The 16,237-nt window shown below is 41.8% G+C and overlaps 1 protein-coding gene across 2 annotated transcripts in view; it reads right to left on the reverse strand.

The window, feature by feature from the left end:
- CCDC85C (coiled-coil domain containing 85C) overlaps positions 1-16,237 on the reverse strand; it is a 146,990-nt gene that overhangs the window by 4,907 nt on the left and 125,846 nt on the right. For both annotated transcript variants that reach the window (XM_054025007.1, XM_054025006.1), the window contains 2 exons: positions 5,334-5,429; positions 593-691 (listed from right to left, as the gene is read on the reverse strand). In XM_054025007.1, the coding sequence (XP_053880982.1) occupies positions 593-691; positions 5,334-5,429 (195 nt within the window). The remainder of the gene's footprint in view (positions 1-592; positions 692-5,333; positions 5,430-16,237) is intronic.

Consider the following 16,237-nt stretch of genomic DNA (forward strand, 5'->3'; position numbering starts at 1 on the left):
CAACCTCCGTATACAATGTGGTTGCTAGGCCAAACATGTTAGCGGGTGCCAAAAATCACATGTAATCACCCCTACTGGATTCAAACAAGAGGATTCCAGTTCTGACATCAGATTACGGTCACTCAATTTCTATGACTTTAAATACTCTAAAACATATAAATTAAGGCAAAAGGACCAACCTATGCTTTTAATTGACCATATAATTCCCAGGGACATCCAGGGGACCTCCGCTTACAAATCAAGATCAGTACACAGGGCTGAAAACTGAAACCTCCTAGCCAGGTAAAGACAGTTGCATAACTGTCAATCAGCCCTAATAGGATAAGCCACTCTCTCCCAGGAAATGAATGGGGCAGCTGACTTTAAGACAGCTCAGCCCTAGGTTTCTTCTGTGCAAATGCATCAAATTAAATGTTCAGGTATTTGACATTTGGCTCCTGCCCATACAGAATTTATCAGAGCTTCAATTAACTTTTTCTTATGACTGAATTTCTCTGTGGGTTTCAAACAAGGCTCACACACAGAACAGATGCTACAAAACATTAGGACCAAAATAACACTATATAAAATACTACAAATAAAGAGTTATTACATTGCACATTTCACGAACAATTGCTTTCTCCTTTTCACTCAGGTCTTCTTCATAGTTATCTTGCATTTGCCTGTCCAAATTTTCATGGACTTCAAGGACCTACAAACAAACAGATTGCCAAAGTATTATACTTCTCAAAGATCAATTACATCTTCTGCAAGAACACTAGCTAGTATTTAAAATGACGTGGCCTGCCACATCCCCAATCCTATAAACTGCTGCTCCCACAAAGATGCATTCCCTTCAATGGGTGCAGCACTCAAGCCATGGACTATCAGGGACAGGAGCAGAGCTTTAGCACTTGTCTACGCCCACTTTACCTATGTTGGTTTGAAACCGGTATAGGTAAAGCAGCGTGAATGCAGTTCTACCAGGTAAAGATGCTCATATCAATATAGCTTAGTCCCGTGAACGTACATGAATAAACTATACTGGTATAAGCCTCCGTTATACCTGCATCCATATTAAGGGTTGTACTGCTGTAACTATACCTGTAAACAAATCACACCCCTAACTAAAAAAGTTAAATTGGTACAAAAAAAACCTTTGGGCAGGAGTGGACCAGGCCTTCCAATGTAAACTCCTTAAGGCAGGGACTGTCTCCTCCCACAGGGGGGAGGGATAGCTCAGTGGTTTGAGCATTGGCTTGCTAAACCCAGGGTTGTGAGCCCAATCCTTAAGGGGGCCGCTTAGGGATCTGGGGCAAAATCAATACTTGGTCCTGCTAGCGAAGGCAGGGGGCTGGACTCAATGACCCTGGTCCCTTCCAGTTCTAGGAGATAGGACATCTCCATTAATTTTTTTTTTTTTTTTGTGAATGTAATCAGTTTAATTCTCTCTCTTGTAACAGTCAGTTGGGCCGTGATACTTATGCAGTTACTCCCACATGTAAACGTTTGCAGGACTGGGGGCCTTAGCCATTCATTTTCTCCTACTGTGCCGGTGGGTCTTTTACACAGCAACAAGGGAGAGAAAGATCAAATAGGAAAATGTGATTGTAAAAGCACAAAAATTTGCAGGGGGCTCAGGGAGAAGTGGAATATCTGAAGTTACTTGTAACTCATTTTCTTGACTCACTGCCTCCTGTCCAGTTGACAATGTCTTGTTAAAATCGCATTATTTTTATGTATAAAAACCTGATTTTAGATCATGCTTAGAGGTTGCTAAAAAGAGTTTTTCCTTTTTTCTGATGTCCAGACAGTAGGGTTCATGGTATTAAAGCCACCTGCCTTTACAGGTGGAGACACACAAAAATAGCACCAATATATTAAAAACCTTCTAAAACATTTTTAAAATAGCTTTTTCTGTCAAATCTGTTGCATGAATAAAAGCACAGCATGGTAGGACACTAAATAGTCATTTTACTGACATGTGTTTGGGATGACCTACATAACTCATTCATGGCTTTGTTACTCACGCGTAACATGGTCACCTCAGACTCCTGGAAATACCATTTTTAAACCACTCACCATGTGGCCTCTTTTTTATGCTAAAGGAATACACATACAACACATACACCCTTACAGCAGGTATATTTGTGTGTGCATAAGTGTAAGCATGCAAATGAACTACAGGATTAGATTCATTACAAGGATGGATTTCACTCTTGAAGCATCCAGCACTGACCACTGCTAGAAACAGGATACTAGCCTAGATTATTCATTGGTTTGTTCAAGCACAGAAATCCTGCTGTATGCTAAATGTTTCAGTTATAAAACTAGGTCATTCTCTTAGGGCCCTTAACCTACTTTTTAAAATGTACCAACCACTAGTTTAACCAATATATCTGGGACCAGTGGAATTTGTGCACAAACATTAACTTTACCTAGATTCACCTTTTTAATGGAGCACGTGAAAGACATACCAGCCCTGACAAATAAAATGTCTATTTTTCTATTAAAAAGGAAGGAATTGATTAATTATAGATCCAGCTGGACTCACACTTTGAACAAGCTTGTTTGGAATCAGTACGCCTCCGACTCTCAGCTGTGAAAGCAACACAACCTGTACAATCAAATCCCAGTGCAGACCACCAGAAATATCTTGCTATAAAGCAAACTCTGGCTGTATCCACAAGGTAAATGTCCAGGGCAACTTTGGGGTAGATTAATTAAAACTTCCATATCTGATTCTATCAGTCAGCAATCTTTCAGATACATGAGTCTCAAAGGGAGAATAGTTACTATATTTTCTATTACTTCCATTTAAATTTAAATTACATTCCCCCCTAGCAGAGCTGGATTGATTATCAGTGGGCAGGTAAGGAGGTCAAAGGTGCATGTTAAATTCATTTATCACATGGTTCTGTAACGTATAATATGGCACATGCATTTCACCTCAATGAATGGAGCTACACTGATTTACACCAGCTGTGGATCTGACCCCAAAGAAGCTTACAAATAAACCTGCACACAACCACCGGACTAAATCCTCAGCTGCTATAAATCAGTGCACACTATCTAGAAATCTGACCCATGGTGTTTGTATCTCTCTCTCTCGCTCTCGCTCTCTCTCTCTCTCTCTCACACACACACACACACGGAATAATTTCATCCACAGATGAAATGCAGGTATAGTTTAGGGTGGAGCCTGGCAACTGTCCCCAAGGAATCCATTTTGAAGAACTTGGAGGAGAGGAAGGTGATCAGGAACAGTCAATATAGATTCACCATCTGCAAGTCATGCCTGACCAACCTGATTTCCTTCTATGATGAGATAACTGGCTCTGTGGATATGAGGAAAGCAGTGGGTGTGATATACCTTGACTTTAGCAAAGCTTTTAATATCGTCTCCCACAGTATTCTTGCCAGCAAGTTAAAGAAGTATGGATTGGATGAATGGACTATAAGGTGGATAGAAAGCTGGCTAGATCGTCGGGCTCAACAGGTAGTAATCAATAGCTTGATGTCTAGCTGGCAGCCGGTATCAAGCAGAGTGCCCCAAGGGTTGGTCTGGGGCCAGTTTTGTTCAACATCTTCATTAATGATCTGGATGATGGGATGGATTGCACCCTCAGCGAATTCACGGATTACACTAAACTCGGGGGAGAGGTAGATATGCTGGAGGGTAGGGATAGGGTCCAGAGTGACCTAGACAAATTGGAGGTTTGGGCCAAAAGAAATCTGATGAGGTTCAACAAGGACAAGTGCGGAGTCCTGCACTTAGGACGGACGAATCCCATGCACTGCTACAGGCTGGGGACCGACTGGCTAAGTGGCAATTCTGCAGAAGAGGACCTGGGGATTACAGTAGACGAGAAGCTGGATATGAGTCAACAGTGTGATTATTCCCCTCTATTCGGCACTGGTGAGGCCACATCTGGAGTACTGCATCCAGTTTTGGGGCCCCCACTACAGAAAGGATATGGTCAAATTGGAGAGAGTCCAGCGGAGGGCAACGAAAATGATTAGTGGGCTGGGGCACATGACTTATGAGGAGAGGCTGAGGGAACTGGGCTTATTTAGTCTGCAGAAGAGAAGAGTGAGGGGGGATTTGATAGCAGCCTTCAACTACCTGAAGGTGGGGTTCCCAAGAGGATGGAGCTAGGCTGTTCTCAGTGGTGGCAGATGACAGAACAAGGAGCAATGGTCTCAAGTTGCAGTGAGGGAGGTCTAGGTTGGATATTAGGAAAAACTATTTCACTAGGAGGGTGGTGAAGCACTGGAATGGGTTACCTAGGGAGGTGATGGAACTTCCATCCTTAGAGGTTTTTAAGGCCTGGCTTGACAAAGCCCTGGCTGGGACGATTTAGTTGGGGTTGGTCTTGCTTTGAGCAGGGGGTTGGATTAGATGACCTCCTGAGGTCTCTTCCAACCCTAATCTTCTATGGTTCTATGATCTGTCAACAGCACAGAGCCATTTAGGTCAGGAAACAAAGAATGTCACCTTATCCAGAAACTACAGGAGAAATACAGGCAGAATGGGATTGTAGTGTGAGTGGTCATGTCTCCCTCTGTTGGTGGTACCAGCAACTACACAGCCTGCTCAAATGTTAAAGGCCTTTTAGTTTTTTAGTGCTGGAGGCCCTGGTGCTGATCCCCACAGACAGCTATGTGATCTGTGTGTATGTAGCCATGGTTCATTATACAATGACACCACCAGACTGCAATTTCTATGGATCTTAGATACTCAGGACAAGGGGAAACATGTACCACACCAGCCTAGTACATGTCAAGTGAATTTCTCCTTGTAGAGGCTAGGCCTTGTGACTTTACCACTTGCTACCAAGTCAAAAGTTCTCCTTTACCTCAAGTGGTAGGGTCCTAGTTTCGACCCCCAGAGACAAATCAGGTGTCTACGTGTGTATGAAGCCACGGTTTGTTACAGAATTACATAAAATGCTCCCTACTCTTATGAGAACTGCCACAGGATTTTCAATGACCAAAAGTGTATAAGACCTTTGGTATGCATCTCATTCTGAAGTGGCACCCAATGCTTCCTAAAGCCACCTTGGGGCAGTGGTTCAGTCAGAACGGAGAAACTCAAAAGGTAACCAGCTTGTAGTATTGTGACTTTTCCTTGCAGGTCTCCCAACCATAAGCTGGCCACACTTGAACTTGCTTAGCTGGTTGACAAGGTAACTGCTTGACGTGGCATGACTGCTGGTCAGGAATAATCTGGCTGAATAGTTCTCTTCCATCTCTGATTACTATGATTCCATCATTAGAGAAAATGCCAGATGATGTTTCTACAGTTGTTGTATGGAGGAGCAATGCGACATATGGGTTGAATGCAGACCTACCTTCATAGCATGCACCACAGCCTCCGGTTTCTGACCCACAGGGACATATCCTGCCACAGGAGAGGAAGCAAGATCAGGAGTCATACGAGCTGGGCCCTGTTGAAACAATAAGTAAAAAACACACTTTTTAAGTATTTTTAACTGAGTTCTTTAAATGAGAGGAAGAAAATACCTAGGAAGATCAAAACTGTATCAATACTACCTCAGATCTAACTCTCCACCAGCCTCAGGCAAAGACAAAGGCTTTATCTGCACACAACTTAACTAAAAGCAGTTCTTAAACTGAATTTAATTAAACCAGTGCAAACCCCTATGTGGACACACACCAGCTGACTCTTTTGTAGCTTAATTCAGATAAGCCAAGTGTCAATGAAATTAAGGGTTTCCCCATGGGGACTTGTACCAGTTTAGCTAAACCAGTTCAAGAAACAATTTTAGTTTAATTGGTAAAACTTCTGTGCATTAGACAAAGCCAAAAGAGTTCTCCAACCTTTCCATAGAAAAAACATTACAAACATGATAACTTTCAGGCACCGCCTAGCTTCTACTAAGAAGTTATAGAGCATCTGGCATGAAAATAATAGTTGGCATCAGTTTTTATTGGTTTATTGGCAACATTTTCAAATGGGCATCATGTACCCATCTTCAGCTATAAGAAGGATTGGATGGTAACCTAAAAATAAACAGGTGTCCAAACTTGATGTTGGTGGGGATTATTTCCAAAACATGCTCTCTACTTCTACTGTGTTTAGGATTTCACGGGGAAAGATATAAAAATTGCTATTTTCCTAAGAATTCAAGTATGCAAACAGCTTGATAAGCACTTTTGATATAGGCTTTCCTTTCCAAGGTCTCTCTCTTGACTAACACAAGATACAATATCCTTATTCAGTGAGATGCTCTCCTCCTGTCCTTCTTATTTGTGCATTTGCACTGTAATACTCGGAGAAACCAACAATGAATCCATTGACAAACTCATATTTAGTCTTCGCATCCCATAGGAAACACAAAGAACGATTATACTGTTGGACGGAGAAAATAAATTAGGATGACAGAGTGATGTGTAACACCATCACAGGAATGCTTTGCCCATACAATGCATGTGGGTCTTCATTACCATCTTTTCTAAGATTAAAAAACCAGTGTCTGTTCCCATCATCTTTTATACCAAGCAGAGGCCAGTGGGTTGTTCTTATTGCTCCTGCATTTCAGCTGTGAGCCCCAGCTTGCCATGTTTTACTTTTTCAAGTGTTTTGTTTTTATTTTAAAAAATGTTCATATACATGTGATAAAGGAACTGGATTTGGCCCAGTTTGTTAGGCTCTGAATCACCAGGGATTCTTTCATATTTAGACCACTGATCTGAATTTAACCAAGGTATTGGTCTTCCCCAATGGTTGCTCTGAGGCCTTTGTGAAATGAGTTGTTGGCCCACACCTCACTTTTTATTGGACAGGTGAACGCATCAGAGGAACCAGCATTAGAATTAGCAGCTTTGTGGGAAATCTCAAGAGAGAATTAATAGGTTGCAAGAGTATGGAGATGAGGCTACCATTGCATTCTGCGTTGGATCCCTCCAGCACAGGGTTGGATCTCAGTGTGGGGATAAGGGAAAAATTCATTTCTCCCACCGGGGTTGTGAATGTCGTATAGATAAACAGAGAACTTTCATCTTCAAGGCTGTCAAGCCAACTCTTTTCACAATAAATAATAAAGGGGGGAAAATGTAAGTGACTGATCCATTTAATCCAGAGCTGCCAACAAAGAGTATTCTGTCGGGATCTTGAATGGAGATCTGCTAAATGCTCTTGGAAGCCTGCAGAATCAGTCTTCAATAAAGGTCAAATGCATCAATATATGTATCATTCTCCCAACCTCTGGCTTCAAAAATACCACTCTTTTCTTCTTAATACAATTTAGATCTTAATCTCATGACAACTAAAAGCAGAAGAATTGGGACTCTGTGGCCATAAATCCCTCCCAACGCTCCCCTTGGCTAGAACACCGTAAACACTGTGCAAGATATTAACATACAACCCTGCGGATCATTACAAGAGGAATCTTCATTATCACCCTGGAAATATAAACAAGGCTTTCTAACTACAATCCAGTAGATTAAAGGTCTCCCACAAGAGGCAGCAAAATGGACACACTTTTCCACAATAGTATCTTTCTCTCTTGCTATGTCAGGCATTGATAGTTCTACTACCTTGAGCTATGATTGTAACCACTCTTAAAACTAATATGGGAGACGAGCATGAGGGAAACCATGAGCCATAAAGAACAGAGAGAAATGGTTTCCAAAATATTTGATCAGGTCCAATGGCTTACTGCACTCGCATGAAAAAAAACCCCACTATTATTTTTTCTACAACACCCTGAGTTGCATTTGATTTAAAGACAAATTGTATATTTTGGATCATTTCAAAAATACATACACATTGGGCCAGATTCTCTGCTGGTGTCAATGGCAGTGAAGTTGTACCCATTTATGCCAGCAGATAATTTGTCCTTAAAAATACAATGTTCAATGATGGAGCTGTAACAAAGAAAAGGGACCCGCTTCTGCCTAAACATAGCCTCACTCTGGGATGGCTTCCTTTCCACGACAAATATGATCACTGATTCTCAGGTTAGGCTTGGTGTTAATAATTATTATTTGTATGGCAGTGTTAGTGGGGAAACCCCTTTACAGATGAAATCCTCAACCCAAAGAGCTCATAAACTAAGTGAAGAATGTACAAATGCAGGAAAGAGGAAAGCAGGACACTAAAAGCAGTGTGAATGAGTAGCAAAGAGTTTCACAAAGCGAGTCTTCAGGATGGGTTTGGAGGAGGAGAATATGTAAATATGGAGACCTGGGATGGATGTGGTGTATTGAAAACGGTATTAAATATTACGAGCTATCAAGTGTAAGGGGTTTCCTGGTCCTACTTGCAAGCTAGGGAGCCCTGTAGAGAAGCATGTGATCTGAATCAGTCTGCAAAGAGCCAGACTAGAGCAAGGTGAGGTGATTTGTGCATTGCTGCCTTCAGAAGCAGCCTGCTTTGCCTCTCTCTCTCTTTAGTACTTGTGGTCAGGGTTCTGGATTTGAAGAAATAAAGTAGTGTTATGTTGCAACCCTCCAGAATAAGGGATTTATATGTTTGTATCTAACTTCTCTGTTTGTGTGCTGTGAAAATAACATTGAAAAGGGAGTTTCGGGCACAGGAGGCAGCACTGAAGAAGGCACAAAGGTGGGAGTGGAGGGAAAACACAAAAGGGGCATCAGCTTGACAGAGTGAAGTCATCAAGGAGAAAAGTCAAAGGAGACAAGAATGGAGAGGGGGATGGAGAGCTGGTTGTGTAAGTTCCTGGAGGTGAGGAGGAGCATGAATTTCATAGGGAGCGAGAGGGGGAAAGCCAGTGCAGGGATGTGAAAAACAGCTAGATTTAGTCAGAGTGAAGAGTTTTGGGAGGAAGGATGATGTGGTTAGGAATCTAACTTGGGACTCGGGACACCAGGGTTCAATTCCCCTCCCTACCACAGATTTCTGGTGTAACCTTGGGCAAGTCACTTAGTCTCTCTGTGCCATAGTTCCCCAACTGTTAAATGGGAATAATAGCACTGGCCTACCTCACAGGGGTGTTGTGAGGATAAATACATTTAAAAATAATGAGGTGCAGACACTATGGTAATGGAGGCCATATAAGTACTTACTTAGAACCACAGTGGCTTTCTGGGCTGGAGTGAGTGCCAAGGAAGCCCAAGAAGAGGTGGCTGTAGTAATCAGGGTAAGAGATGACCAGAGTCTTGGCAGGAGGAATGGCCAGATCTGGGGGATGTTGTAGAGGAAAAACTGGCAAGATTTACTGACAGCAACAATCGGGGGGTGGGGAAAGTGGAAGGAGTCAGAGATAACCCCAAGACTGCAGCCCCGCTCTGCAGGAAGGATTGTGGAATTGTCAACAGCAGGAGAGCAGGGAAGAAGGGGCCAAGAAGGAAAGATGAGGAGCTGCATGTCATCCAGCGGCAAGATGAGATACTGGGGAGAGAGAGAGAGAGAGAGACTGGATGGAGGACAAAAGGTCAGGAGTATGGAGGGAAAACTCAGGCCATCAGCACAGAGGTGGTAGTAGAAGTCTTGTGATTGGAGGAGATTAGCCATATTGTTTGGAGGGCTGTTATAGCCTGAACCCTGCTATTTCTGCAGCTCCCATCTCTGCAGTAATCTAAGCTCATACTGCTCTTGTTTCTCTCTTATGCCCCTTTCCTTTATTTCCTCCTTACCTTTTTATAACCAGGGTCACACCATTGAAGCAGCCCATTGCCACCCAGCCACAAACAGGTTAATCTATTTATCGCCTTAACAAGCAGACACAGTCTACACAGACAAGGAATGCTACATTCTGCGCTGTGAGGCTCGTATCAGTCTGAATTTCTTCTCCTCTGTTGGTTCTCTTGGATATGCACACTGCATTAGTCAGAGGTCTTGCTGATTTAGTCACTTGCTAGATTTTCATATCAGTCTGTAACCGAAGCTGGAGACATTCCCCACCCTGTCATGGGACCTGTGGGCTGTTTTCAGAGGTTAATAAAGAATAGTTCACAAAACAAACAGGATGTGACTATTTTTATATTTAAACTGATGAAAAATACACCCTTTCTGCCTCATCTCTCTACTGAGCACAGAACAAGTGAATAAGAGCCTAAGTCATTACTAGATGCTAAGCTTCTCATTCTCTTTGGTCCAGGTGGGCTTTAATGGTGTTACTCCTGATTTACATCTATATAAATGAGAGCAGAATCTGGCCCATTAAGTTCTATGGTACAGTAGGCAAGTCTATGTGCCAGTTTAGCAGGACAATAATTGCACATTTCTGTTGCATCAGTGGCTTCAAGTTGTTGATTTTGTGAACACATTATATAATAGCCGTAGGGTCGCTTCTACCATTCCTTCCCAGAATCCAAGTGTCAACATCACCCATGTGGAGAAAGGGGTACTAAATGAGGACTGGTTAGAAATGTACATTTTCTGGGGTCCCGCAGTGCAGGGGCAAGTTGCCAGTTCTCTTATTTAGGATTATTTTATCAGAATGTTTAGGATTAATTAAACTCTCAAAATGTTAAAAGCCAGGAAGGCAGGGGAAAATGGAGTCTAGATTTTTTTTATATAAATTCTGGCAGTCAAAAGCTACAGAAGAATTGTGATGAGCAACTTTTCCAACATTTCTCATCGGATTTGAAAAAGACAGGAGATCTCATTCTTCATAGTTCATTACTCTGAGTGTGAATGCTATATCCATTTAACAGCCCCTTCACCTGCCCACCCCAAACCATTATTTCAGTTCCAAGATGTCTAGTCCTGAACTGCCGGGAATTGTGCTACTGGCTCCCAAAGAGATCAGCTAGCTTTCAGAATCAGAATGATTTTGCTTGACTGGACAGTCATGGTCCACAGAGATCCCAGGAGCTGAGAACTCTTTAGACGGTTAATAATGAAATGGAGCTTGTGGCCACATTTCAAAGCTTCTGAATGTCACATCTTTTTATTGCTTTCTATTACTACTGATCATTGATTTAAAAAACAAGCAGAATTTTGCACTTAACCCCAGATTAAAAAAAAGCCCAAACAGTCAAATAGCTCAAACAGCAGTAAAACAAGAATAATTGTGATCACATGTGATGCTATGAAGTGTTGATTGCCATGTGACTGATCAAAGAAAACTACAAGTGAAATAGGCAGGTATCCCCATACAACTCACATAAAACAAAAGTGGATACATTTCTGTTCGTCATTGATTTTGTTTGTGACTTGATTTGCTTTGCTCTGTTTGGATTTATTTCTAGGTGTTTCTATGGCACCCTAGTATCTGGGAGTTTCATATACATTCGTGAATTTATCCTAGGAGGTAGGGAAACAATATTACCCCTACTTTAAGGATTAGGAACTGAGGCACATCGAGATGCAGTGACTTGCCCAAGTTCACACAGGAATTCTGTGGCAGAGTCAGAAACTGAACCCAGAACACTGGAGTCCGAGCCTAGTGCCTTGATGCAAATCTCAATCTTCTCTGTTGTGCATGGTTCTTCTATTTTGCGTGAGAAGAGGGATTAATAATGAGCTGGCTGCCTTTTTGTTGCATGCTCTATATATGGTTAAAAATCCTAGAGACTTGATAGGAATCAAAACCTGCAGGAAATATTTTTCCAACACTGCACCATCACACATTATACAACTTAACCTTTTCCTCTTTCCCTTTCTCTGAGGTACATTTGCTACTATGGAAACAATCATTGGTATATGTGGAGTTTGGCTACATTCACAAGTGCAATGTAAAGTCAGTTGATAAAGGGGCTTATGAAAAGTGCGTGTATATGACGGTGATCACGACCACATGCAGGGTTACACACATAATTGAAGACTCACTCAGTGAGATCTGATTTGCATACATGTGCAATCACTCATTTTGCAAGTGCAAATGGATGTGCCTGCAAATACTGCTGGAGAATCAGGGAAGTCCACTAAAAATTTGGCCCCGAAACACAAACACCCCAGAAGATTGTGTTGTCTCAGTGCTAGCAACTAAATTAAATTTGCATTTACCAGATTATACAGCGATTAATGAAACTTTGCAAACGCATGCCATAAACACAAGGCACGAAGGTAAAATAACCCAATAAACTACTACCACCACCACTTTCTTAGCTTCAATTGATTCATTCAGAAATGGAAAGTGAAATTTCACAGTTCAGCTTTAACACATCATCAACCACCCACCGAGTGGCAACGCCAAGAGATCTTGCTGAAAATGTTCCTCTCCTTTGTCTTACCTACCTTGCTAGGGAAAAAAAGAGGCCCATTTTGGGAGCATATCAGACCAGAAGCTGTGCTAGATGCAGAAAAGCCACCTTGCTGAAGTGAAAACCCTGCTCAGTAGAGCTCAGGCAGGATCCAAAACGACGAGAGATGGGGGACATCTATTTAAGCTCATGTCCATTTTTTTCTGCTTTATTAGGCTGCTCACAAGATTTAGTCCTTACATTGATATACAAAAGGCCTAGAGACAGACTCCTTGAGGATAGAAATAAGGTTGCTATCGTTGGTCTCAAAAATTCTCTGGGTCCTTCAATATAAATATCATCGTTAGCACCTACTTGATGAAGCTGTGGAAGCTGTCAATTCGGAGCTGGGACTCGCACATGCCTTTCTGTGCTATGCGAGCACAGAAGGGTTAAGCTTGGAACGAAGAGCCAGCGCAGTGTGTATTCCAAGCATGACATGACTCTAAGCTGACATTTCCCCCTCCCTTCGAAGCCCCTTTCTCTCTTACTGTATATAGTCATGCCTGGAGCACACTCCTGCCTCTGCTATGGCGTGCATATAAAGAAGACCAATTCCTCTCGTGATAGCATCACCTGGAGACACCCAGATTAAGTGTCTCCTAGGAGGGGAGACTGGTCAACAACCAACTACAGGTGCTTTTTATGACCAACTTTAGCCCATTCTTTTTTTGCCATCCTTGCTGTTCGATGCATCAGTCCCCAATCCCATTATCTCCTCCCCTTTCTCTGAGTAGAGCATCCAGGAATATGCCAGTTTATTTGGAATTGTTCTGAATGGTTATCTTCCCGGTTTGTCTATTCACCAGCGTGGCCTTTGACCCACAGTAATGGTTGGGTTGTCATGGCCTGGAGTCTCCCGGAATCGGCATCCATCTCCCGGTGACTATTGAAAGCAATCCAGGAGATTTTAATAGGATATTTTAAGAAAATGACATTATGTCATTTTAGGGGGGGGAAAATCACCTGAAATAGCTTTAGTCAAAGTTGGCCATCCTTAGTAATGGTGGCACTTCATTAGCATGTGCCCACCATTCAGACGTATTGCAGGATTTATTTATTTTTAAATAAAAAAATCCACATCTCCTGCACATTTAGATGGCCGCACTTTCATACTAACCTAAGTCATGTTATGCTCCTTTCCAGCTGTGCAAAGCATCATGCCTGCCACAGGATACAAACACGAGAACACGGATCCCACAGAGGGAAGTATGGGCAGATGCTATGGAAAGAGAGTTTACATCTTGAATAGAAGACTATTACTGTATGCCGCTAATCTCTTCACTGCTGTTACTGAAGGAAGTGAGCCACTGGTCCTTGGTATTAGCAAGTGAAAACAAGATGCATCTTCCATCTCAGATTCAGAGGGACTTTATTCCAGATGCTAATCTCCTTCAGCATTATTTAATTTGCCTCCCATTAATCATACTGAGCAGCTGGCCATGTAAATATTGAAATCCATGAATTAACCATTGGGTCTGTCCAGGAGCCAGGCAGAGCCCATCTACATAGCTCAGACACAGACTAGTCAGATAAACTATATCTTCAGGGCAGTTTAGTGAAATCTACTTAAGCAACAAAAAGGGCTTATATATCCCATTTGATTAATAAAAAACAGTTTAACTGCTTCATTGCCATACAATCTTAAGTATCCCGTCTATCCAATGGAAGAGGATCCCTCTCCCTGCAGCCATGTCCCACACTGCTCCCTGTCACATGTCTGAATCGGTGTGACAAGGACAAGGAACTCTGATGGGACCGCACAGAGGAGGGTGAGGGAAAGCATGGACATCCTTTTGCAACTAGTTCTCCCATAGAATAGCAATGTTTAGTATCTACCTAACTGAACAGCATTAATGCCGCACAGAGTTCCACTCTCCTGGAATGCCGCAAAGCACTCAACTCACTGGTCCAACTTCTCCTCTTGGTTACAACAATATAAACCCAAGTAACTCCACTGTGGTTTGGATTTAGACTGGTATAACAGACCTGAGTTCAATCTACACTGTCTAAAAAACAGGACACCGCCTTAGAATCTCACAGCACCAAAGAGGCATCATGGTCTTTCAAAAATCTTACAAACTGGTATTAGCATGCTAAATTCAGAGCTGTTTCAGTCAAACAACTAAGCGATATAGCTTGCAAAAAAAATTCTGAATACTATTGGCAGCAACATTATACCATTTTTCCATGGACAGAGTTCAATCAGTGCAAATGTGATTTGTTACAAAATAATCATGCAATCAATAAAATTATACATTAATAATTATGCAATGTCTCATTTGGTCTTTGGAGCATCCAGAGCTACCAAGCGTATTCCTCAAGTGGAGGATGGGGGAAATGTAAATATGTGGACCGCTCCAAATAATGAATAAGGAGCCGTGGACCTAAGGTTTTCATGGGGCTGGTAACCTCATCAGACAAAAACAAACTTACTACAGAAATGAACACCAGGAGCCATATCTGTGTGCAGCAGGCTCAAACAAATGATCAACTTCATGCGACGAATATGACAGACGTTGGTCAAAACTGTAAAGAAAGCCCATGTGCTGAGAAGTCTCTTGCTCAAGACCAGATCAATAATGAAAATCAGATTTTGGAATGTGAGAACAATGTACGAAGCTATTAAAGCTGCCCAAGTAATTAAAGAAATGGATAGATTCCCTCTTGATGTCCGTGGAATCAGGGAGTGTAAATGGACAGGTTCAAACAAATTACACTATATAGAGAAACAAATAAGATCATTGCCATTCCAGGACTGTGGAGGGTAGACTGAAGCTGGCATAGCAATCCTAATGTTGAATGAGGCAGGGCAGGAATCAGGCAATGAAAGAATTATTAAAGCTTGGTTTCAGACTAGATTCTTCAGACTAATAGTCATACAATGCTATGCACCAACCAACAAAAAAGCCAGATGAAGAAAAAAAATGCTTTTTATGATTTGTTACAGGATGTGATAGCCAAGGTCCCAACACATAATATCGTAGTGACTAGAGGTGGTTTTAAATGAAAAAGTTGGAAATAACAATGATGGGTTAGATTAAGTTATGGGCAAGTGTGACAGGGGTTTGGACATCAATCAAAATAGTGAATGATCAATAGAAATTGGCAGTGTGAACAACCTAGTGATAGGTGGAACAATATTTCCTCATAAAGAAATCCATGAAGTGACATGGAACTCCCCAGATGGTGCTACCAAGAACCAGACAGATCACTTCTGCATTTCAAGAACCTTGCACAGCTCTTTGGCAGATGTTCGTGCATAGGGGAGCAAATGTGGGCAGTGACCATAACTGTTGTATCGTGAACTTGAAGATCAAGTTAAAGAGGATGTTGAAGATTAAAAGAAGACCGTGCATAAACAGCACACAATTAAAACACCTAAAGACAAAAAGTGCTTTTCAGCTTGAATTGAAGAACAGATTCAGTGTTCTAATAGAATTAACCAAAGAGAACCAAGACATTGATACTCTGTGGGAAAACGTCAAAGGGTGCTATCTAGAAAATGCAAAGGTAGTTTAAATAACAATGAAATCTAAAAGGGAAGAATGGATTAGCAATGCTACTTGGGCAGCAGTGGAAAAGAGAAGTATAATGCAAAAACTCATGAATGCTAAGACATGTGAAGAGACAAGCAATTGGCAAGAAGAATACAGAGTTCTACATAGAGAGATGAAACGGAGGAATGCTACAAGAGATAAAAGGGCATATACTGATAGAAAATGTCAAGAAGCTTAAGATGCTAGCCAAAAAGGTGACCTTACAACCTTATGTAAGACAATCAAAGATCTAACAGGAACTTTAGCACCACTACAGGCCCTATTAAAAGGTGCAAATGGAAAGACTCTTAGTACAGAAGAGAAAAAAGGGAAAGATGGGTGGTACATTTTTAGGTTGTTTTAAATAGACCAAGCCCAAGTGACCTACTAGAAATATGTGATGAAGACCTAGCACTAGAGCTTCATATTGATTAAGGAGATATTGCAATGGAAGAAGTTAGAAAAGCCATCAGTAAATTGAAAAATGGGAAAGCAGCTGGAGAAATGGTTAAAGCAAGTGATGAAACAGCCTGCCAAAACCA

The sequence above is a fragment of the Malaclemys terrapin genome, chromosome 4 (assembly GCF_027887155.1).
Source record: "Malaclemys terrapin pileata isolate rMalTer1 chromosome 4, rMalTer1.hap1, whole genome shotgun sequence".
NCBI classification, from domain to species: Eukaryota; Metazoa; Chordata; order Testudines; family Emydidae; genus Malaclemys; species Malaclemys terrapin.